At 39.9% G+C, this 26,052-nt stretch overlaps 1 protein-coding gene across 5 annotated transcripts in view; it reads left to right on the forward strand.

Annotated features, from left to right (window-relative positions):
- The window catches only part of LOC134342406 (WD repeat-containing protein 26), a 159,314-nt gene that overhangs the window by 104,383 nt on the left and 28,879 nt on the right, over positions 1-26,052 (forward strand). For 2 of the 5 annotated variants that reach the window (XM_063040494.1, XM_063040495.1), the window contains exons 10-11: positions 13,105-13,250; positions 14,086-14,164. In XM_063040494.1, coding sequence (XP_062896564.1) covers positions 13,105-13,250; positions 14,086-14,164 — 225 coding nt within the window. Of the gene's footprint in view, positions 1-13,104; positions 13,251-14,085; positions 14,165-17,036; positions 17,060-22,592; positions 22,769-25,938 lie in introns of those variants that run through there. The other 3 variants (XR_010017017.1, XM_063040496.1, XM_063040497.1) reach the window with 3 other exon arrangements.

The raw sequence follows: 26,052 nt of genomic DNA on the forward strand, positions 1-26,052 counted from the left end.
AGAGAAAATGTTGGAAAATATGAAAGTGATTATTTTTCTACAGAAGTTGTCTGACTTGTTGAGATTTTCAGCATCTTCTGTTCTTTTGTATTTATTAACATGGTTTGATTGGGCAGTCATATGGGCATGCTGTTAAATAAACATCATGTGTGCCCTTATTTTGGCATATTGTATAAAAGTTGTATATTACATTCCACTTAAATTCATCTTCCACAGATGCAAAGATATTATGAGCTCTTTAATCACAAAGACTAAAATGACTTATTAATCTCCTTGGTTTTCCCTCAATCCTTGTCAAAATTCCTCCTTTAGCTACATAAGACCATAAGATATAGGAGCTGAAGTAGGCCATTCAGTCCATCGCGTCTACTCTGCCATTCAATCATGGGATGATCCAATTCTTCCAGTCATCCCCACTCCCCTGCCTTCTCCCCATACCCTTTGATGCCCTGGCTAATCAAGAACCTATCTATCTCTCCCTTAAATGCACCCAATGACTTGGCCTCCACAGCCGCTCGTGGCAACAACTTCCACAGATTTACCACCCTCTGACTAAAGCAATTTCTCCACATCTGTTCTAAATGGACATCCTTCAATCCTGAAGACGTGCCCTCTTGTCCTGGACTCCCCTACCATGGGAAATAACTTTGCCATATCTAATCTGTTCAGGCCTTTTAACGTTCAGAATGTTTCTGTGAGATCCCCCCTCATTCTTCTGAACTCCAGGGAATGCAGCGCAAGAGCTGTCAGACATACCTCATACAGTAACCCTTTCATTCCTGGAATCATTCTCATAAATCTTCTCTGAACCCTCTCCAATGTCAGTATATCCTTCCTAAAATAAGGATCCCAAATCTGTATACAATACTCCAAGTGTGGTCTCACAAGTACCTTATAGAGACTCAACACAATATCCCTGCTCTTATATTCTATTCCTTTAGAAATAAATGCCAACATTGCATTCACCTTCTGCACCACCGACTCAACCTGGAGGTTAACCTTTAGGGTGTCCTGCACAAGGACTCCCAAGTCTCCTTGCATCTCGGCTTTTTGAATTCTGTCCCCACCTAAATAAGTCTGCCTGTTTATTTCTTCCACCAAAGTGCATGACCATACACTTCCCAACATTCTATTTCATTTGCCACTACTGTGCCCATTCCTCTAAACTATCTTAAGTCTCTCTGCAGGCTCCCTGTTTCCTCAACACTACCAGCTCCTCCACCGATCTTTGTATCATCAGCAAATTTAGCCACAAATCCATCAATCCCATAGTCTTAAATCATTGACATACATCATAAAAAGCAGTGGTCCCAACACCGACCCCTGTGGAACTCCACTGGTAACCGGCAGCCAGCCAGAATAGGATCCCTTTATTCCCACGCTTTTCTGCCGATCAGCCAATGCTCCACCCATGCTCGTAACTTCCTCGTAATTCCATGGGCTCTTATCTTGCTAAGCAGCCTCATGTGCAGCACCTTGTCAAAGGACTTCTGAAAATCCAAGTACACCACATCTACTGCGTCTCCTTTGTCTACCCTGCTTGTAATTTCCTCAAAAAATTGCAGTAGGTTAGTCAGGCAGGATTTTCCTTTCAGGAAACCATGCTGGCTTTGGCCTACCTTGTCATGTGCCTCCAGGTACTCTGTAATCTCATCCCTTACAATCAATTCCTACAACTTTCCAACCACTGATGTCAGGCTAACAGTTCTATAGTTTACTTTCTGCTGCCTCCCACCCTTCTTAAGTAGCGGAGTAACATTTGCAATTTTCCAGTCATTCGGTATAATGCCAGAATCTATCGATTCTTGAAAAATCATTGCTAATGTCCCCGCAATCTCTCCAGCTACTTCCTTCAGAACCCGAGGGTGCATTCCATCAGGTCCAAGAGATTTATCCATCCTCAGACTATTAAGCTTCCTGAGCACATACAGTGGCATGCAAAAGTTTGGGCACCCCGGTCAAAATTTCTGTTACTGTGAATAGCTAAGCGAGTAAAAGATAAACTGATTTCCAAAAGGCATAAAGTTAAAGATGACACATTTCTTTAATATTTTAAGCAAGAAAACTTTGCTCGTTGCAGCCAAAAAGTTCTATTCAAAAGATTCAAAGGAACATCTAAACAAGCCTGATGCATTTTGGAACCAAGTCCTGTCAACTGATGAAATTAAAATAGAACTTTCTGGCCGTAATGAGCAAAGGTACGTTTGGAGAAAAAAGGGTGCAGAATTTCATGAAAAGAACACCTCTCCAACTGTTAAGCACGGGGGTGGATCAATCATGCTTTGGGCTTGTGTTGCAGCCGGTGGCACAGGGAACATTTACTGGTAGAGGGAAGAATGAGTTCAATTAAACACCAGCAAATTCTGGAAGCAAACATCACACTGTCTGTAAAAAAGCCGAAGATGAAAAGAGGTTGGCTTCTACAACAGGATAATGATCCTAAACACACCTCAAAATCCACAGTGGACTACCTCAAGAGGCACAAGCTGAAGGTTTTGCCATGGCCCTCACAGTCCCCTGACCTAAACATCATCGAAAATCTGTGGATAGACCTCAAAAGAGCAGTGCATGCAGGAGGCCCAAGAATCTCACAGAACTAGAAGCCTTTTCCAAGGAAGAATGGATGAAAATCACCCAAACAAGAATTGAAAGACTCTTAGCTGCCCACAAAAAGTGTTTACAAGCTGTGATACTTGTCAAAGGGGGTGTTACTAAGTACTGACCATGCAGGGTGCCCAAATTTTTGCTTCAGGCCCTTTTCCTTTTTTGTTATTTTGAAACTGTAAAAGATGGAAATAAAGTTTTCTTAAAATATTAAAGAAATATGTCATCTTTAACTTTATGCCTTTTGGAAATCAGTTCATCTTTTACTGGCTTAACTATTCACAGTAACAGAAATTTTGACCAGGGTGGCCAAACTTTTGCATGCCACTGTACTTCATTTCCCTGACACTCTTGAATGTCCAGTGTACTACAGATGTCTTCCACTGTGAAGACTGATGCAAAACATGCATTCAGTTCTTCTGCCATCTCTGTATTTCTCATTACAATATCTCCAGCATTATTTTCTATTGGTCCTATATCTACCGTCAACTTTTTACCCTTTACATACTTAAGAAAGCTTTTAGTATATTCACAGGTACAAGATAGTTTACATAGTATAAATAGAAGCAAAAGTACACCTTATGAGCCTGTGCAGTCTTTCAGTAAGATTGTGATGGATCTTGTACCTTGTACAGATTGTTAGCATATCTGTGAAAGAGAAGCCGAATTGTCATTAAATTGTCATTTAATCAGAACCAGGAGGAGGAAAGCCAAATTTCTGTTGATTTCTGACAAAGAGTTGCAGACATGAACTATTGACTGTTTCTCTTTCCGCTGTTGCTGCCTGACTGGGTGAATGTTTCCAGCATGTTTCTGCTTATATTTTAGTTTTTGAACATCTGCAATTCATGTTGAATTTTTAAACCAAGTTAGTTTTAAGAAGCAGAGAGGATGGAGGGGGGCGCAGGGAGGGATAACTAGAGCAAATGTAGTACCTGTGATTGAGATTGCCATTATGACAAACTATTGATGAAGCCATTTGGTTGATTGATTAATGAAGACAGAAGGCTCACACAGAAAACATGTAAGTGCTGTGGATTGTAGCCCACCTGATGAAAGATGAAATACTGATCACCTTTGTTTTGGGCCATAAAATAGCATAAAAAAGAATATAGAATCAGAATCAGGTTTATTATCACCGGCATGTGACGTGAAATTTGTTAACTTAGCAGCAGTTCAATACAATACATAATCTAGCAGAGAGAGAGAGAGAGAAAAAAATAAAATAAAACATAAACAAGTAAATCAATTACATATATTGAATAGATTATTTTTAAAATGTGCAAAAATGGAAATACTGTATATTTTTAAAAGTGAGGTAGTGTTCAGTATTATAATGACTAATCTGTCATTGGACTCAACTACTACTCTCTGCTAGTTACCCATAGCTCTGAATTCTCCGATCTTTCGTGTCTGAATCCATTTTCTCCTTAATGATTTCTAGTGATTGAATGTCTGGTGAGATAGTGTTGCTGTCTCATATCTCTAGCAATCCAGGTTCAGTCCTGATTTCCAATGTTACCTTAATGGTTATTCTGTGACTGCATGGATTTCTCCAGAGGGTTTCTGTTTCCTTTCATGTCCCAAGATTTTGTGATCATTATAAAAGATGGAACAGTACAATACACCACCTACCATATGTGCACCAATACCAATCTAATTAATCCCATCTGTCTTTACATGGTAAGTATTTCTCTATTACCTGCCTGTCCAAATGACTTTTAACCATTATAGTATCTGCTTCTATAGCCTTCCCTTACAGCATGAGGCACCTACTGCTCTCCATGGAAAAAAACTAAACTTGTTTTGCAAATATTTAAAAACTTGCTCTCCCCTCACCTTAAAGCTATACCCTCTAATATTTGGCATTTACGCCCTGAATCATCCTTTGGCCACCAGTGCTCCAGAGAAAGCAATCCAAGTTGATCCAACCCCTCCTATAGCTAATATCAGGCAATATTCTAGTGTACCCTCTGCAAAGTCTCCACATTCTCTTCTGTAGTGTGACTTGGCTTTGGAGTACATGGACAACAGCAGTATGTACTTCACACGTCTGTTTATTAATTACAACTCAGCATTCAACACCATTATCCCCTCAGTACTAATCAAAAAGCTTCAAAACCTGAGCTTCCCTCTGCAGCAGGAACCTTGACTTCCCCATTGGGAAATCACAGTCAGTGTGGATCGGTAGTATCATCTTCTCTTCACTGATAATCCAGGCCCACATTAAAGATATGTGCTTAGCCAACTGTTCTCTCTATACTCAATTGTGTGGCTAGGCACAGCACAAGCATTCTGTAAGCTCACTGATGACAGTACCGTTGTTGGCAGAATCTCAGATGGCAACAGAGGCGTACAGCGGGGAGAGAGAGAGAGAGATAATCTAGTTGAGTGGTGTTGCAATAATAACCTAGCCCTAAATGTCGGCAAGACCAAAGAATTGATTATGGGCTTAAGGAAGGGAACGCACAGCAATCCTCATTGAGAGTTCATTGGTGGAAAGAGTAAGCAGCTTCAAGTTCCTGGGCCCAGCACATTGATGCAGTCATGAAGAAAGCACACAAGGAGCTATACTTCATTAGGAGTTTGAGGGGATTTGGAATGTCACCAAAAACTCTAGCAAATTTCCACAGATGTACAGTGAAGAGCATTCAATAGGTACATTTAATATCAGAGAAATGTATACAATATACATCCTGAAATTCTTTTTCTTCGCAAACGTCCATGAAAACAAAAAAGTGCCCCAAAGAATGAATGACAGTTAAATGTTAGAGCCCCAAAACCCACCCTCCCAACTCCCCCCACCCATGCACAAGCAGGAACAAGGCAACAACCCCCCACCCCCACCATCACCAGCAAAAACAAAGCATCGGCGTCTCCCACCAAGCACTCAAGCGAGCAGCAAAACATCAATAAAGATACAGACTTGCAGTACCCAAAGACTACTTGTTCACTCGGTATTTGACATACCACAAGCGCCCCCCCTCCCCCCTCCCCCTCATAAGGGAAAAAGATGACCCCGTTTCACGGTGAGAGGGACATAAAACAACTTCACTGTTTTATGGTGTTAAAAGTCTGTTGCGTCACGTTTTCTGAGCTCTGCGCCACTGGGCACATGGCCAGCAGCAAACCTGCTGCTTCCGATCTTTTGTGTTCTCCTGCAACACATCAGTGGGCAGCAGCGGCACCAGCCTTGAATCCGTCCGCCTCCAGAGCTTTGAAAATCCGGCACCCTGAAAGCCCACTAGTCTTCTAGGCTGTGTCCTTGGCATATCGGAAACTGACGGATTGTGAGGCCCTGAGAGCAGGTCCCATTCCTGCAAAGAACCAAAGTCAGAGTGTAACTCCAGGTCGGGATCTTCAAAAGAACCTTGAAAGAGTGAAAAAAGAGATATCAAAGATAGAAATAAAGCTGTTTCTGAAGATGCAAGCAAAGGAGTCTCCATTTAGCACCATCATCACTCCGCTCCACCTTCACATTCCTAATGGTTGTATCATTGCCTGATATGGAGGTTTCAGTGTGCAGGATCGAAAGACGCTATGGTGTGTTGTAGACTCAGCCAGCTCCGACACGGGGCACAGCACTCCCCACCATCAATGACATTTTGAAAGGGCCTTAATACTGAATGCAGTAATGTTGGGTAACTCTGAATCTGTTTCAGAACTGACCAATTTTACTCTAGGTCATCCAGAAAATATTGATCCAATATTTCTGTCACCATTAGTGTTATCTGACCTGCTCGACATTTCCTACACCCACAGGTTTGCAACCAGATCAATTTCACTTTTTTTTTGTGTGGGAAGGGATATATTTGCAGTCTAAACTTTTTCAAGAGACAGTCATAAGATGAAAAGCATCCCCATAGATGAAGATGAAAAGCATCCTCCTAGCATGATGTTACCTCCATACCTGTGGCAGAGGAGGTGTATACATTGTGGGACATCTTGGCACAGAGCAGATACTACTTCACTTGTTGATTGGTTCTTTCTGATTGCCCCTTTGGTTTGGATGATAGCCAGAGGACAAACTCACTGAGATGCAGAGGAGAGAACAGAAAGTTCACCAGAAGCAAGAAATGAATTGTGGACCCTAGTCTGATTCAATGTCCTGAGGGAAGCCATGGAGGTGAACTACATGTTGAAGACCCAGGTCTACTATCTGAGTGGCTGACAGAAGCTTGGAGAGGGCAATGAAGTGGGCCAGCATGGAGAACAGATCCACCATTGTCATAATCACCATGGCCCCATCAGAAGGCAGCAAATCCATGATGAAAGCCATGGCAATGTTGGGCCATGGCCATCAAAGGCCGCTGGTTGGAGGAATTGGACTTGGTTCATTGAGGGCAGGCATCAATGTGCTGGTGTATATCTGTGATCATGGTGGGCCACCAGAACCAATGTCAGAGAAAATCCGGAGACAATAATGCACTTGGATAGCCAGAGAAGGGTGAGGGGTGGGCCCACTTGAGTGTCTCAGAGCGCACGGCTGCCAGCACTTGCATGCAGTTCTCATGGGTGTCAACTGGTACAGGCTCGTGCTTTAGGGCTTGGCGGATCTGGTTCTCAAGACAATGATCTGGGAGGGTGGAATGATGGGATGAGGATCGATATCAATTTCAGCTGGGGTGAACTGTTTTGACAGGGTGTCCACCTTAGTGTTCTTAGAGACAGATCAGTAGGAGATGATGAAGTTGAATTGCTTAAAGAAGGGGGCCCAGCAAGCCTGACATGGGTAGAGCTGGCAAGTCTGTTGTATGTTTTTTTGAGGTTTTAATGATCAGTCCAGATCAGGAAGGGCTTGGTATTTCCCAAAAGCCATTATCTCCATTCCTCCAAGGTCCATTTAATTGTGAGTAGCTCCCTGTTTCCTACTCTATAACGGTGCTGTACACAGTTTAACTTACACAAGAAGAACGCACAGTGGTGTGGCTACACGTACGGGCCTCGCTAAAAAAAAAAGGATGGTCCTGGTGCTCACATCAGATGCGTCTAGTTCTGCCACAAATGGTCCAAAGAGCTTTAGATGGTGGAGGATGGAAGTGGTGGTGAAGTGTCTCTTGATCTCCTCGAAAACATGGTTTGCAGCAACAGACCAGGTTATCCTTGAGGTAGGTGACTTGGTGAGAGTAGCGGTAACTTAGCTGTAGTATCAGATGAAACAGCAGTAGAAATTGGAGAATCCCAAGAAGTATCCAACGATAGGGCACAATTTCTCTGGGTCCAGAGTTATGCCTTGGGGTGAAAGGACATAACCCAGGAAGGAAATGACTGGGGTGTGGAACTAGCATTTTTCTAACTTGTACAGTTGATTTTTGAGGAGACGCTGAAGGACTGAATGGATGCAACAGACGTCTTGAGGGGCGATGGAGAAGATAAGGATGTCATCGAGGTAGACACAGATACCATGTGTAGCATGCTTCAGGGGATATCATTGATGAAGGCTTAGAAAATGGCTGGACTGTTTGAAAATTCAAAAGACGTCACTACGTATTTGTCCTGGCCAGTGGGTGTTATGAGCGCCGTCTTCCTCTCATCCCCGTAGGAGATGTGGATCAAGTTGTACATGTTCTGTAGATCCATTTTGGTGAAGATCTGGGCCCTGCATGGTGTTTTGAATGTGATATCCGTCAAGGGGAGAGAGTAGTAATTCCTTATGCTGATTTTGGTGAGTCCACAGTGGTCGATGCAGAGATAAAAACCCCCATCTTTCTTTTTGACAAGAGTCCTGCACCAGCTGGGGACTGGAATGGTCAAATGAAGCGATGATGTAGCAATTCAGCACTGTAGTCATTCATGGCTAGGGTCTAGGAGGGAAGAGGGAGAATAGGTGACCTCAGGGAAGGGTGGTGCCCAGAAGGAGGTCAATCGTACAGTCATTTTTTTGTAAAGTGGCAGGGTGCTGGCTTCCCTCGTACTGACGGTGATGTCAAAGTCATGGTATTCCTGTTGGAATTTGGTGAGGTCAGTGGTTACCTTCGTCTCCAAGGATTTACGGTGTGATGTCAACTGAGTTTGCAGGTAGCTGATCCAGCATGCGAGTCCCCACCTCAGCAGTGAACCAGATGACCAGGCAAAGTGAGGATCGAAAGTGGAGATCCAAGGGTAACTTAAGATCAGAGTGAGTAAGTTGGGTGAGTCGATCAGGACAAATTAGGCGGACTTGCGATATTCTCCGATGCTCATGTGAACAGGCTATATGCATACTCTGACCATCTCATACCCCAAGGGAGGTCTGTCATGATGCAGAAGGGGTGAGAGGCTCATAGAATGTCCAAGCCGCACACAGAGTCTGGTCCATAAGTCTGTGCCAGAATCCAACAGAACTTCCTGTGCACATAGAGGTGTTGGGAGTGTGGAGAACAACAGAGGGAGCAAGTCAGGCTATGGTGCCAGATCAAGGGGCTGGGGGAGGCCCCTCTACTTGGTGGTACCATTTCCCAGACACGGTGGGCATTTAATGTACTGGTGGTCGACTGCTCCACAGTGGGCACATAAGGTGTTTCTCCACTGACACTCACACTCTTAACGGTATTAATGGAGCTTTCCCTAGGTTCTGAAGGCATTGCTGAGGAGGGTCCTGCAGCCTGAAATGGTTCTGGGAACAGAACTGGGAGGCTAGCTGATGATCTGGAGGGTCATTCCATGAGATGCATATTGATACAGAGGGGCAGAGTGATGAGGCATTCAATGTCAGTGGGCATCTCCTGGATAGACAATTTGTCTTTCAAGTGCTCCTAGAGGCCATGATGGTAATGGGCCAGCAACGCTTCCGCATTTCAGCTGCGCTCGCCACAAGTGTCCTGAATTCCACAGTGTAATCCAGCAATGTAAGCACTGATGCAAGCAAAGTATCCAATCCAGTGACACCTTTCCACTTCCCGGATGTGTGAAAACCCAGTGCATCTCAACAGTGAATTCCTTATATTTATTGCAAGTGTTGGTTTTATTGTCCTAGTGAGTGGTGGCCCAGGTTAGAGCTTGCCCAGTCAAGAGAGATGGTAAAAGCAATCTTGGCTGTAGAATACTAAGCTGGCTGGAGCTTGAAGTGTAAGATGCACTGGGACAAGAAGTTGCGACATCGGATTGGGGATCCATCAGGAGTGTTTGGGCACCGGAATCTGAGGTTCAGAGGGAAAAGGTTAATTGTTGCGGGATTGCTGTAGTGAAATGGAGAGTTGGAAGAGAATGGTGAGCAGATGGTCGTTGATTTTCTGCTGCTTCTGGGTCATGTGCTCATCATACTCTGCTGGGTCAGTGGATGGTTCACTCAATCTGTCAGGAAATGTAGAGGAGGCTTGACCCAAAAGCAGAGCAGCAAACACAATTCAGAAATGAATGATAACTTTAATAATAGACTCAAAAACAACTAGCTACTAAGGCCACAAAATAAGAGAGAACAAATACTAAATACCACAGGCAACAATGTAACTGAAGGCTAGGAGCAACTGCTCGAGGCTAGCTGGTTCAATGAGTGTACAAGGGTTATGGATGAGAGCTGGGTTTAAATAGGCTGCAGGTGATTTGGAAATGAATGGTAGGTGATTCCTGTTAGCTGGGTGGAGACTGGGAGGTGCCTGCCTATGCAGAACTTGACATTTTCACTGTGTAGAACAGCATTCAAAGATTCTGCAACCAAAAATTTTGATATAATTTTTTGAACATTGGCTTCAGCTCAAATTATTTTATAACAACACTAGTTCTTTCTCCATCCTTCCTGTTGATTCCTCATTACAGAAATGGATGTTCAGAAATGGATTTTATTATGCAATCTGGAATTTGGATTGAGAGAAAATCCTGAAATCTCTCTGACATGTAGCTCTCTCAGGTGGGCACTGTTTGAAGATCATCATCCGGTATTTTTCTTCCAACTCTGAGGCTCGGGGATTAGAAAAGGTAACAATGGCCGATGCTGCATTTAAATAGGATTAACTTGGACAGAAATGTGGAGACAAATGATTTGACTTTAATAAGATTCACATCATTTCCATGCAATTGAAGATTGATGCCATTAAACTTTGAAAATATTTCTGACAAATAAGCGGTGTCATGCCTGAATGAAGCATTTCAGTCTTCAAAGAATTTTATCAGTTTCAAAAAGCATACCAGTGTCTCAGGCAATTTCCTTTGAGAGCCATCTGACTTCGGTGTGCAACAGAAAGTGTTCAAACATCTCCATCACTTTCAATACAAAGCTCTCGGAAATAGTCAAGAATTGAGAGCATGGGATTATATTTTATTTACCGCTGTGATAATAAATGATTTGTGCAGCTGAACACTTAGATATTTTTGCAACCAGGTGTTCTCTGAATTTCACAGTGAATGGTAAATATGTTAGGTACAACTTTTTTCAAGAAAGTAATAACTATTTACTGTGATGTCCTAACATTGGTGCCCCATCTGTTTCACAAGCAAAAATGTTGGTGAGTGGAATGTCCTTCTCTTTGGGAAAATTGCTCAACAACCTAAAATATTGACTCTCCCTGTTTCTAGACCCTTTGCAAATAATAATTCTTAAACAATGCTTTTATCTTTTATGAAACAAACATAATTGAGAAGTAAAAATTTGTTGCCTGGCAATGTTGTCTTATCCAACTGCAAAGCAACTCTGTTGTCCTAAGTATGTTGCACAAGGTGTCTTCCACATTTTGAGACATTTCATCTATTCATCTTTGAACAGAGTTGTCACTAAGTGAAATTGCTTTAATTATTTAGACTGGTGACTTATGTAAGACTACTCAGAACCTCCCTCCCTTACTGCTGGCAGAATGAGTTCTTCTCCAGTTGTATGGGGCTTTCCAGATTTAGCAATGAGCAATGAAATGTATGAAGTATTCAAACCATCACTGATTTGTTGTGAAGTATTGGCAAATATGCTTTGAAGTGTTTTCCATTTCTAAAAGTTTTCACAAAGTGATTGAAAATGAGCCAAGTTCTTCACATGTTCAAGAAGCCTGGATGATTTCATTGCCTCATCTTAAAAAAAATCTGGTTCACACAGCATTGGCTGTTGTTGGTTGCTTGGTGGTGGTGTAAATCCAAATTTCAGATATGTCACATTATACTGTCTGCACTTTTTTTGTTTGGTCTGCTTCTGCCATTTTCATTATGGATTAATGTTGACGGTTAATTGCCTATTGTGTAGATCCCTCATCAAACACTGTGATCAATAAAGACATCAACATAGTTCAGACAAAACCTGACTCTCTGCTTGAAGATACATAAAATGGGGTAGCTGTGGGCTAGAGAAATGCGGTCAAGACACCCCAATTCATAGGAATTGTGTCACTAGATGATTAGCAGATGAGAATTGTACTAGCCAACACCATGTTGCAATATTGAACAGCAATAATGTTCGAGCCAGACCCAGAAATAATACAATTTCTTCAGTCCAGGTTTCTCAAGATGTGCCGTACAGAAGTGTCACATTGCTTTTCAACAACTGCATTCACTTTGAGCAATGTCTTAAGAGAATGATGGATTAGTAAGAGATGAGGTGACTATGTGATCATTGTAATCAACTAAGAGGCACTGATGAGCAAATGCTTATAATAAGTACTTCATTTCTTAAATTAAGTCTATAATTTCTCAGCTGTCCCCCTTGCTACTGAGTGCCCCTTTCACCACCTTTATCTTTATTGCCCCCCATTAAAACTCCCACCGCGCCAGGGGAGCGATATTCTCCACTTTGGGAACCACCGATCTAAATGCCTCTAAAATGTAGTGATCGTATTTGACTCCGTCACCATCTCCGGCAGCAAGTCTCAGATATCAGTCACTGTGTAAAGAAAATTACTTTCTCCTCAGTTTTGCTTAAAAACTCGTTCCTCTTGTTTTTGATGCCACTGCCATGAGGAAAGCAATAACCATCTACTCTATCTGTGCCTCTCATAAACTTGTATGTTTCTATTAGGTTACCTTCTCAGCCCCTTTACACAAGCTTGTTCAATTTCTTCCATAAAGTCCAGGCAGCATTCTTGTGAACTTCCTCTGCAGCTTGTCCAGTGCAACCACATTCTTCCTGTTGTGTGACAACCAGAATTGCACACAATACTCAGTGAAGTCAAATGATTGTTTTGGTTAGTTGCAAATTATTGTTTTGGTTTATATTCTCTGTCTATGAAGATAAGAATGCCATATGCCGCCTTCACTACCATATCATATCTACCTACATTGCTACCTAAGAATTTGGACTTGAACCCTGATATCCTTCCATTCATCAACTTCTTTAGGGTCTGTCTTCATTTTATCATATTTTGATGATAATAATTGGTCAAATTGAATGTTGATTGAGGATGATTGGATAAGGTTTTAATATTTTTCCAATGTTAAAAACTTAATGACAATCCACATTCATAAATAGTCATAGAGGTCTGATAATAGATAATTGCCACTGCACATTGGACATTGATGCTTTTGGGGAAGGAATGCAATGGAAACAGAATTATGTTATACTATACAACCTTACAGAGGCTTTACTAATATGCTTTGTGTCTGTGCTAGGATTTGGAGGGAAATCTACTGGATTCATGGGAAGGTGTGCGAGTGCAATGCCTATGGTATCTAAATGACGGGAAAACAGTTCTTGCCTCAGATACACATCAAAGGATACGAGGCTACAACTTTGAGGACCTGACAGATAGGAATATGTAAGCTGTTACGACCAGTTGTTCACATCATTTTGTGTGTGTAGTTCAATCTATTCTGTCTGTTTTGAAAAAGTGGCTGGATATTAGCTAATGGAAGAGCATTGAAATTGAATAGTTCCTATTTTGAAAATTACTTGACCTTCTAAATTTTAGGGAAGAACAAGTTCAGTTGGGGGTAATGAAAATGGCCTTCGTACTGCATTTAGGTGTCAGACATGGTGGTCTAATCAATGTTTAGACTTAAGTTTATTTATACTGATAATTTACTGACTTGTTTAATTTGAATTTTGTGAGTCCAGGAACTTGGGATAACCATTCCTTCTTAGATCATTTAGTTTACACAGTTTGAGATGTGTACCAAATATTGGGAATTCTAAGTTACTCTTCATATATGCGTCCACAGCTCTACTTTTACATACTTCTTTGTACTGTGATAAAATAATAATTTAGCTGATATTTGAAACTGGCAATAGCACTTTAAGACCAACTGTTTGCTTCTATTCCATCAAGTTATAGAATCCTGACAACCCTCTAATCCAAATAACTTCAGTTGATGGGGAAAAAAAATTGCTGAGCAGACTTGATGGGTTGAATGGCTTGATTCTGCTCTTGTGTCTTTTGGTAAAATCCTTAATTCTCAAATAAAATAGTATGCATTTGCTTTCTTTATTAAGATGGGATATTATTTTTAAGATTTTTTTGACATTTATGGGAAGGATGAAGCATCCTGACTCAAATAATACTGAATATCTCCTCACTAATTCTGTTATGAATGATAGTAAAGTAATTCCAGTGAGTTAAAGTTATGTTTGATTCTTGTTTATTTTTATTACAGAGTACAAGAGGATCATCCTATAATGTCGTTTACAGTTTCGAAAAATGGAAGGTTTGCCTTGTTAAATGTAGCAACTCAGGTATGTAAAGCAGAGAGGAATCATTTAGTTTTAGTGTGGAATATATTTCCTGTAATAACATTTTCATCAGGTTCAAGTGGCCAAGGACTTTACTCTCCACTATGTACTGTATCTATCATCATTTGCTAATGTCTACCAGACCCAAACAGAAACTGAAGTATGGTTCCACCTTGGCTAATTTCATAAATTGAACTTTATACTGCACATTGAATTATCACTAAAGCCTTCTGAACATCGTCCATCTGTTCATATGCAGCACAGAAGCAGGCCCTTCACCCATTGGACCTAATAACATAGTTGGTAGAACCATTGCCTAACAGTGCCATGATTCAGGTTCTGATCTCTGGCTTTCATGTTTTCCGGGTGCTCAAGTTTCTTCCCAGACGTGCTGGTCGGTAATTTAATTTCCCACTGTAAGTTGTCTCTTATGTGTAGTTAAGTAATAGAATCTGGAGTGGGAGTTATTGGAAATATGGGGATGAATATGTGACTGGGAAAATTAGTGAAGCAATGGGGTTGCTCTCAGAAATGGCACAGAAAAAATAAATTCATATGGAATGTGTGTTGACCATCAAGCACCCATTTAATGGTAATCTTGCTCTAATCCCATTTTTTTCCTTCCCACATTCCCACCAACTCCCCCCATCCCCCCAGATTCTTCCACTTACCCTTCTACTTCAGGCAATTAATGTGGGCATTAAATCTACCAACCCACATGTCTTAAAGATTTGTGAGGAAACCCAAGGACCTAGCTAAATCCCTGCAGTCATAGGGAGAATGTGCCAAATCTACACAGCACCAGGTCACTGTAGAGATGAGGTAGCGGCTCTACCATCTTTGCCACTGTGCTGCTCCAAGTCCATACTTTTCCCCACCTCCTCATAGTTACCACAACCTTCTACTGTATTGTTTTTATATCTTGACTTGTCTTTCCCATCACTGTCAAGGTCGCCTTTACAAATACCATCTGCTGTGAACACCTCTGTTCAAGACCTGTCACCCAACCCTTATTTGCTGCAATTATTGGTTCCCCATTTCCAAGAAATTATTATCCTTATTTACAAGTCCTTTCTTGCCCTTGATTAAGCTTACCCCTAGGACCTTATCCTGACCTTTGCATCAACTGTTGAAAGCTTCCTAAATCTTTGCATATTGGCATAGCGTTCTACAAGTCTGTGACATCTTTTGGGTATTCACCTCACCATCTTGCCTTGGTTAAAGTGCCTTACTATGGTTTGCCCATGTAAACCATTTAAATGGAAGCAAACTTGCTTTCTATTGAATTTTATTATTAAGTGAGCTGAAGATCAAGCACAGTCCTTGGAGTTGTTTAAAACATGAAATGAGTATATACGGTGGTGCTAGAAAGTTTGTGAACCCTGTAGAATTTTCTCTATTTCTGCATAAATATGACCTAAAGTGTGATCAGATCTTCACACAAGTCCTAAATCTAGATAAAGATAACCCAATTAAACAAATAACACAAAAAATTAATACTTTTTCATTTATTTATTGAGAAAAATGACCCAATATTACATGTATTTGTTGGAACAAGTATGTAAACCTTTGCGTTTAGTAACTGGTATGACCCCCTTGTACGGCAATAACTTCAACCAAACATTTCTGGCAGCTGTTGATCAATCCTGCACGTCGGCTTGGAGGAATTTTAGGCCATTCCTTCTTGTAAAACTACTTCAACTCTGGGATGTTGGTGGGCTTCCTTGCATGAACTGCTTGCTTCAGGTCCTTCCACAGTATTTCTATAGGATTAAGATCAGGACTTGGCCATAACAAAACATGAAATTTCTTCTGTTTTTAACCCTTCTTTGGTTGGCCGACTTGTGTATTTAGGGTCGTTGTCTTGCTGAATGGCCCACTTTCTCTTGAGCTTCGCTTCACGGACGGATACCCTGACATTTTCCTGTAAAATTTGCTGATACAATTCAGAATTCGTAGTTCCATCAATAATAGCAAGCCACCCTGGTCCCAAGGCAGCAAAGCAGGCCCAAATTGTCACAGTGCCACGAACATGTTTCACATATGGGATGAGGTTCTTGCACTAGAATGCAGTGTTTACTTTTTGCCAAACATAATGCTTCTTATTTAAGCCAAAAAGTTCTATTTTGGACACATCTGTCCACAGAACGTTCTTTGAATAGCCTTCTGGCTTATCCACGTAGTCTTTAGCAAACTTTAATCGGGCAGCAATGTTCTTCTTGGAGAGTAGTGACTTTCTCCTTGCAATCCTGCCATGCACACCTTTGTTGATCAGCATTTACCTGATGGTAGTCTCATGAACGCTGACATTAACCAGTGCAAGAGGCCTGTAGCTCCTTAGAAGTTATCCTGGGGTTCTTTGTGACCTCCTGGAATATTACATGCCTTGCTCTTAGAATGATTTTTGTTGGTCAACCACTCCTGGAGAGAGTAACAACAATGTTGAATTTCCTCCATTTGTACACCATCTGCCTGACTGTGCATTAGTGGAGCCCAAACTCTTTAGAAATGGTTTTGTATCCTTTTCCAGCCCTGGTAAGCATCAGCAACTTTTTTTCTGAGGTCCTCAAAAATCTCCTTTGATCAAGGCATGGCACACTTCCAAAAACCTGTGTGGTGAAGATCAGACTTTGATAGTGAAGACCCAGGTTTATATTCTTTAAAAAGGGCAGGGCCTCCCCCACTCACTCCTGATCGTCATCCCATTCATTGAAGCACTTGACTCTTAATTTCCCCTTTAAATGAATTGATAATGCTAGATCTTCACATACTTTTTTCCCAACAGATACATGTAATATTGGATCATTTTTCTCTGTAAATAAATGGACAAATATAATTTTTTTTGTGTTTATTTAATTGGGTTCTCTTTATCTAGTTTTAGGACTTATGTGATCAGATCTTCACGCTTTAGGTCATATTTATGCAGAAATCGAGAAAATTCTAAAGGGTTCGTAAACTTTCTAGCACCACTGTAAGTACCTAAAAGGAGATGGAATAATGTTGAAGTCGATTCTCAATATGATTGAAATTGTCAAATGACAAAAAGAGAAATAATAACATTTTAAAATTATTTATTTTATGCTGTATATTAACAAGATAAAGTCTTATTTAAATCTTCCAGAAATTTTGTATTTGTTCCCCGCCTTGAATTTGTAAGCTATGACTGAATATTCTACTGACCATGTGACCTTTGTACTAGGAGTGAGCTTGGTAATTTTTATGATTTAAAAGCTATCATGTTAAACATCCTTTATAGTACTTACTGATGCTTTAGCTGCCAGCATATATTTTGTATCTCAGCCCAATGGGTCTATCTATACCCGCACATTAAAGGTAGTGTAATGTTATTCAGTGGGCGGTGTACTTACATGACAATGAAATTTACATTTGGGAATTTTTCTATCTCATGACACAATGGATGGTGAAACAGAGTTGAATCTGTTGTATTTTACTTGCACCTGCTTTATTTAATCAGTATTCTGGTATAGGAAAGGATTTCAGAATCAAAATCAAGTCAAGTTAGTCAAAAAACTGCAGCACAGTAATGCTTAGGTTCTGTTGATTTTAAACACACCAAAGGTAGAATCCATAAATATATAGGTATGAAGTTACTTCACTCCAGGTTTGGATGTCTGCACGTTGTATTCAGAGCAATGGGTGCCATAGTAGCATAGCAATTAGCACACAGTATTACAGCTCAGGGTGTGGAAGTTCAATTCTGGTGCTGTCTGTAAGGAGTCTGTACATTCTCCCCATGACTCTGTGAGTTTCCTCTGGGTGGTCTGATTTCTTCCCACAGTCTAAAGATGTACCAGTTGGTAGGTTAGTTGATCATTGTAAATTGTCCTGTGCTTAGGTTAGGATTAAATAGGTAGGTTGCTAGGCAGCGTGACTCACTGGGCCAGAAAGGCCTGTTCCACACTGCATCTCATAATAAATTAAGATTTCACCTGGTTGTATTCAAAACTAATCCCAGATTTCATCTTGAGCACACTGTAATATTCTACATCTTCTTGTATGTCATGTACAGAAATAGCTATGAGGAATTCTGATGTTTATTTTAAATTGTTTTAATAATGACCAGGTGGTATTTACTTAGCATTAGAATCCTTTCTCTAATTTGTTTCTTAGTCATTTAATTTATGTACAATGTAATATATTTTTGTAGTTGAGCCTTTTCATTTCCTCCTCCTGGCTATTTGCTTGGTTGCTTTGATTTCTAGAACTGTAGGTGTTGACTTCCACTTGCATTCCAGTGAAGTAGTGGTGGAGTGCAGTATTATGCATCATCTTTTTTATGTCTCATCTAAATAAAGATTCTGCTTCTTTGTTCCAGTTCTTGTTACTCCCTGATAAGCTCCTTTAAAAGTTTATGATTGCCATTGTTTTTCCTTTGTTCTGTGGTTACCATATTTGATTAAAATTTACAGTCATAGAGCACAGAAAAAGGTCCTTTGGCCCACTTGTCTCATTTACAAGCACTTGATTCATAGCCTTTAATGCCTTGGCAATATGCACCAAATGTTCTTGGTGTATCTACCTCCATCACCATTTCATTGTTCCAGATTATAATCACCTGGGTTGAAAAAAAAATTCTTAAATTCCTCTCTAACCTTCTTTCTTTTCACCTTAAACCCATGTCCTTTGGTTCTAGATATCTCAGTATGGGGAGAATTTTTTAGGCCTTTGTCAGGTTCCCTCAGTCTCTGTGCTGAGAACAAACGCAGCTTATTCTGTCTCTCCTCATAAATGAAATGTTCCATCATAAGAAATAGGAGCAGCAGTAGGCCTTTTGACCCGTTGAGCCTGCTCCACCATTCAGTAAGATCCAGCAATGAAGACCAACATTCCATTTGCCTTTGTGATAGCCTGCTGCACATATAAACCAACCTTTTGTGATTCATGCACAAACACTCCCAAGTACCTCTGCACATCAGCATGTTGCAATTTTTTTACCATTTAAATAATAATCTGCTCTTTCATTTTTCCTTCCAAAGTGGATGTCTTTGCATTTACCAACATTGTACTCCATCTGCCAAACCTTACCCTATCTCACTTATCCTATCTATATCTCTCTGCAGACTCTCTGTATCTTCTACACAATTTGCATTTCTACTCAATTTAGTATCATCAGCAAACTTAGATACACTACACTTGGTTCCCTCTTCCAAATTGTTAATGTATATCATGAACAGTTGCAGGCCCAGCACCAACCCCTGCTGCACACTGCTCACCATTGATTGCCAACCAGAGAAACGCACATGTATCCCAACTCTCTGCTTTCTATGAGCTAACCAATCCTCTATCCATGCTAATACATCACCCCCAACTCTATGCATCCTTATCTTATGGTTAAGTCTTTTATGTTGTGCCTTATTGAATGCCTTCTGGAAATCCAAGTAAGTAAAGTCTATCTGTTCCCCTTTATCAACTGGGCTCGTTATATCCTTAAAGAACTCAAGTAAGATTGTCAAACAGGACCTGCCTTTGCTGAATTCATGCTGTGTCTACCTGATGGGATCCATTTCGTTCCAGATGCCTCGCTATTTCTTTTTTAGTGATAGCTTCAAGCATTTTCCCAACCACAGATGTTAAACTAACTGGCCTTTTGTTACCTGCCTTTTGCCTACATCCCTTTTTGAATAGTAGTGTGACATTCACTGTCTTCCAATCCTCTGGGATCTACCCAAAGTCCAGGGAATTTTAGTAAGTTATCACCAAACCCTCTACTATAAGTTCTGCCATGTCTTTCAGTACTCTGGGATGCATTCCATCAGGACCAGGGAATTTGTCTATCTTCAGGCCCATAAGTTTGCTCAGCACAATAGTGATGGCTATTGTATTGAAGTCCTCACCTCCCATCACATCCATGACATCTCTCTTTGGCATGTAGACGTGTCCTCCATGGTGAAGACCATACAATATAGTCATTCAAAGCCTCTGCCATTTCCTCATTACCCAATATCAGTTCCCCCTTCTTGTAATCCAAGAGACCTACATTCACTTTAGCCACTTATATTACATTATATAATTATAAAAACTTTTACTACCCATTTTTATATTTTGTATTAGCTTATGTTCATAATCCGGCTCCCCTTTTTTTTTATTGCTCGCTTAGTGGTTCTTTGTTGCTTTTCAAGGTTTTCCCAATCTTCCAGTTTTCCACTACTCTTGGCGACCTTGTATGCGTGAACTTTTAGTTTAATGCCTTCTTTTATTTCCTTAGTTATCCAAGGCTGGCTCTCCCCACACTTACTGTCCTTGCTTTCAATTGGAATATACTTTTATTGAACACTGTGAAAAATCTCTTTGAAAGTCTTCCACTGTTCAACTACCCCACCATACAGCCTGTGTTCACAGTCTACACTAGCCAGATCCTCCCTCATCCCATTGTAGTCTCCATTGTTTAGGCATTACACATTGCTTTTAGATCAAACTATTATGGTATCCTGATAATTTATGGCATCCTGGTAAATGTCCTGCATTTTCCAGTGCAGTCATGTCCTTCCTATAGTGTTATAGAGTGAACTATACACAATATTCTCACTCTGTCCTAACCAAACTGATCCCTGTGGTATGCTATTAGTCACAAGTTTCCAATCACAAAAGCAATTGTCCACTATTTCTTTCTTTCTCCTTTTACCAAGCCACTTTGAATTCAGTTTTTCATTTTGTCTTGGATCTCCTGGTCTCTAATCTTTGGGGCCTTTTATCATTGGTGTCACCGAAGTCCATATAAATCTGGTCAACAGCACTACCTTCGTCACTTCAAAAAGTTCAAATCAAATTAATCCGCCAGGACTCCATCCACAGCCTTACTGACTATCGCTAATCTACCACTACCTTTTCAAGTGTAGATTAAACCTGTCCCAAAGAATTTTTTTCACTAACCTCCACCATTCAGTCTAGACTTACTGATCTGTAGCAACCTGACTGATCTTAGCTACCTTCATCAATAAAAGTACCACAATAAACCTGTGGCAGCAAAGATTTTAAAACTCCCCAATAATCTCCTTCCTTATCTCCCAGAGCAACCTGCAATATATCTCATAAGGCCTTGGGCAATTAACCACCTTAATGCCCATTAATACATCTGATGCATTTTATCTTTTAATGTTAACATGCTCAATAATATACCTATAACCCTCAGCAAATTCTTCAACTACCATGTATTTCTCCTTATTGTATACAGATGAGAAGTAATTCATTCAAAACTTCACCCACATCCTCTGGCTGCATGTGCAATTCCTCCTTTGGTCTCTTTCTTTGGTTAACCTCTTGCTTCTAGTATATAGATAATACTTGGAAATTTCCTTAATCTTCTCTGCAAATGATACTTTGTTCTCCATATTTGCTTTCCTAATTTCTATGAATGAATGTAATTCTGTGATTATGAATGTTTTGAGTAGAATGATAAAACAAACTTTTATTTTAAAAGAAGTTCTCATTCAAAATAGTGACGTAGCATCAGCCATTCACTAATCAAACCTGGAACATCCATTGCAATATTAACCTGTGGTGACTGATTCTCCCAGCCTTAACTGCAAATTATTTTGGAAGTTTAGTGAGGTGTATCAGCGTATCTTTGCTTCAGCAGTAGCTGGCTAACGGATTGTGAACTCAAAACCACAACCTAGCAATGCATTTTGCCCTGCCTGTTTTCCTTTTGAGTTGACTACAGATGTTAGGATGATTGTATATGTGCTATTTCTCCATTCCCTTGCCAATTGAGCATCATTACTCTCTGATTAAATGTTGGATGTTGTTTACTGTGATATCACAGCCAAGCTACTTGTGGACTGCCCGCGTCTCCACCCACATTTCTCCACATCCTTACACATCTACTTCCATTATGGTTTGCTGAATAAGAGGATTGGTTTAATTAATTACATTATCTTTAACCTATGTAAGCTGGAGCCAACTCTGACCTGATGTAAAATTCCACGTTGATCAAACCAGGGGTTTCATCATTGCATGGTGATTTTTTTTTTATGAACTTCTGTTTCCATTGTGATGTATGGTGTTTTGCCTTGAGTTGGAAGTGCTTAGATATTAGACATAGAAAAGCAAGCTGAACTAAAAAGAATACCTTGGTAAAATCCACAGTATTGTACATATTGTTCAGCTTGCATTTGCACATGGGATTTATCCATTAGTAGTTGTAGACCTTAACTAGAATCATAGCATTTATTAACAAGACCAGTTGAATGTTGATTTAAATGCATCATAAGCTGTGTAGAAATGGTTAATTAGGATTGGCTCTTGATGTTTTCCGATTTTGTTAACTGCATTCAAGCAGTGAAAGAAGCTCTTTTTTCACTTTTAGTGAAGCTGAGTAGATTAATGGGGAGGGGTGCATTTATCACTTGATGGCAGCTTTGTGTTTTTTTTTTGTCTTTTTATGTGCTTTTTCTTCATCCTCTACTGCAAGATCTCTCCGTTATATCTACCTGCAAGTACATTGATCTGTCTGGGATACCTGGAGAAGCAGTCAACTATTTGGAATTGAATTTTTAACAAGAATCATATGTTTCCCTCTGCATGATGAAATATAACTGAAGACCATGGTTGATGAAGAGAAAAGACAGGAGAAATCCATTCACTTGAGTGAGTAAAGTCTACACAAAACAGCCCAAACTGATTTAAGATTGTTCTGCTTTTGACACTAAGTGGTGATGGTGACTTAGGGGCCTGGTTCAACTTCCTTTAAGGCCTCCTTAATGATGGAAAGAACACTATCACTTTAATCAGCTTTTTTTAAAGCTCATTGTCTAAGGTTGAGGAACTGATTCTGGGTCAATGCAGAGTTTAGTAGAGAACTTTGCTCTACTAAAAGCAGACTTGACTTGGTCACTGCATCATTTGTGAAGTTGGGTTGCAGACTTTTAAGTGGATGGACAGGGTTCTAAACCTTAGGCCTGAATGAAAACCTTTTACCTTGGATAATGGCTCTGATTGCATGTTGCTTTGTCCTTAACTACATGGAGACCTCTGTGTGGACCAATCATCAGAGAAGATCAGAACAGTGATAAATCTACATGTTGACAATGGCAAAACAGATCCAACCAAACTTCAGAATACTGACTCAATTCGTCATAGTTAAAGTGAAGTGGCTCTCTTAAAATCAACCACCACCTCTGCTGTTCCTCTACACCTTGATTTTTTTTTCCTGCTACGGGAAGATCCCTCTAGCTATTCACCATAATTCTTTTGCATTCAGGAACTTTGGCTGTCATGGTAACAGGGTTCATCATCTGTGAGTATTTGGATTTCTGTTACCATGAGCTGATTTCTTCATCTCTGCGCTTCGATTTTAAACACAAAGCCTGAAAAAGGTGTTCATGCTTATTTGTAAGAATGTAATCAACGTACACCTTTGATCCACAAAATAGCGGGAGTTATCAGTGATTCTTTCTAAAAAGTACAATCTCCAGTGTACCATCTGTTCAAATGTTACCAACTCCTGGACATAGTGAAGTTGGAGGAAGAAAATCTATATGAATGAAGCTGAATGAAATAGTGGAAGATCTCTGCAAATACTTGGTTTAACCAGCGACAACTTGCAGAACAATAGACACTCTCTATAAATGATCAGGAATTGAGAATACAGTACATACTGCTGTGTAATACAGATATTGAAATACCATGGAATGATGGCAATTTGGGAAATTGCCTTCAGGAACATCTGATTTAAAGCAAACAATGCAATTTCCTAGAGTTGGTGTTGAAACTGATTTACTAGAAATGTTCTTTTTTTCTGATTAGAGTATTTTTATTGTTTAGAAGCATGGGATTCCCACATACTCCAGTACTTTGACTCTTACATTTGTACTGCAATTATTAACCCTTAATATTTTCAATAGTCTTAAATCCTGGCAAAGCTTTCTTGGGTATCATTGGATTAATCTGATTGAGAAATGCTTTGTAACCTTCAAGGTAAAATGTTATAATGAGGTCTTATCTCATTCCCTAAACATTGCTGTTGCTTGTTGAGCTTGAGTTGAAATCCACCTGGATCTTCAGCACCAAAATAAGGTTATTTCAGCAATGACCTTGGCTCAGAAGAACAAGAAAAACTGTGCGTGGAGCTGAGAAACAAAGTGTTTAAAATTAGTGAGAGATTTCATTTCAGCTCTCTTAACAGCCGGGATAATGAAGAGAGAATTAATCTAGAGGAAAAATAGTGTTATGGGGAACTTTAATCTCAGTTTAACTGTGCAGATCAGATCAGATTGTGGTATCTGTTCAGGATAGTGTCTGCAGCTGTTTTTGAACCAGCTGGGGTATTGATTTTATCTTGTGTATTAAGAAAAACAATTATTTTCACAGTAGGATGAGATTTGCTGAAAGAGAATGGCTACTCTATTGGCGTTTCAAATTTAAGTGCTGCCCTAAATCAGAAACTTGTCTTGAACAAGCCAATTAGTGTATAATTTTACCCTTGTAAGGCAATAGAGTTATGGTTACAGTGATTTCACAAGCATTCATATTTGAGTCTGCAATTCTTTCAGATTTATATTAACAATAATTTACATCAGGTGAAGCTCACTCTTAATCATCTTCATGCTGAATAGAAGGTTCAGCAGATGTTTTCAGTAGCAGAGGATCATGAGTACAGAACACTATTTATGGCAGATACTTATCTTTCTATACTTTACAACCAAAGTCTATGTTTGTTACTTCCTTTTTCAGGTGCTGATGAATCCTCATGTTGATCACATTAAAAAAACTCGCACCCTTTCAATTCAATTACAGGAGGGGTAGGACATTGTCCTCCTAGCCTGCCTCTGACCTTGTCACCCTTCCTTTCTATCATTTGTATTTTCTAACTGTTGGCTTATTACCAGATGCATTCATTACTACACAAAAATCAATTTGTTTCTTGAAGACTTATAAAGATAATCCATTCAATATAGTGAAGACATTAACAACCATTCTGGTTTACTTTTCAATGACCTAGACTGATCTGGCACAACTATCCCCCTTTATTTGGGTAATGGTTATTTTTACCTTTTGATTATCTGCTTATTCTTCACCATTTGGGCAATGTCTCTACGGTAATGGACCCTTATTTATGGAAGCAAACATGAAACCAAAAAGGCAACATAGATTTTATAACTTAAAACTCTGGGAATATATGTTATCAAGATGCAGTGAAAACCTTTAGTTTGCATGCCATCCAAACAGTCCATTCCATATGTAAGCTCATCATTCTCAACAATGTACCTTTAATTGCCTTTTCTTTTAAACTGATAATTTTGCCAGGAGTGAGAGAGTCAAAATCAGTGTTTCAAATCTTGGAGCCGTGACTGAATTTGAAATTGCATAGCTAAGAAATGGAATTGCAAAAGTAAAATACAGTGGATTCCAGCTAGTTAGGCCATCTGTTAATCATGGCAGGCACTTATTTGGGACAGCTCTTAAAGAACAGAACTAATTGAAACAATAGCCGGGATTCCCTTTGTTTGTTTAGGACACTATACTGCTTAATTGGGACAGGAGACTGTGACCAAATGGTTTCTAGCTAGCACCGGTCATGCGGACTTTGTGGCCATTACACACTACACTGCGCTTAGAGCGAACAGATTTTAGTGTCCTTTGCATGTGCTTGTGCTTTAAAAAAATATATATAGTGATTTTTGGTCACTGGTAGTTGGTGAGAAATAAGCAGTACGACAATTTAGAATTTTTTTTATTCATTGTGGTTTCAAGCATTCTGACTTGGTGATGCCAGAAACAGCCAAGAGTGAAAATGAAACATTTCACCACTTCAACAGGTTAGGAACTATGAAGAACTTGAAGTTCCAATTCATCTTGAATGTCACAATGAAAATGAAGATTTGGAGGTTGCAGTCGCCGAAAGCAATGTATGAAGGCAGTCCATATCTGCA

This window comes from Mobula hypostoma, chromosome 2 (assembly GCF_963921235.1).
Source record: "Mobula hypostoma chromosome 2, sMobHyp1.1, whole genome shotgun sequence".
NCBI lineage: Eukaryota > Metazoa > Chordata > Chondrichthyes > Myliobatiformes > Myliobatidae > Mobula > Mobula hypostoma.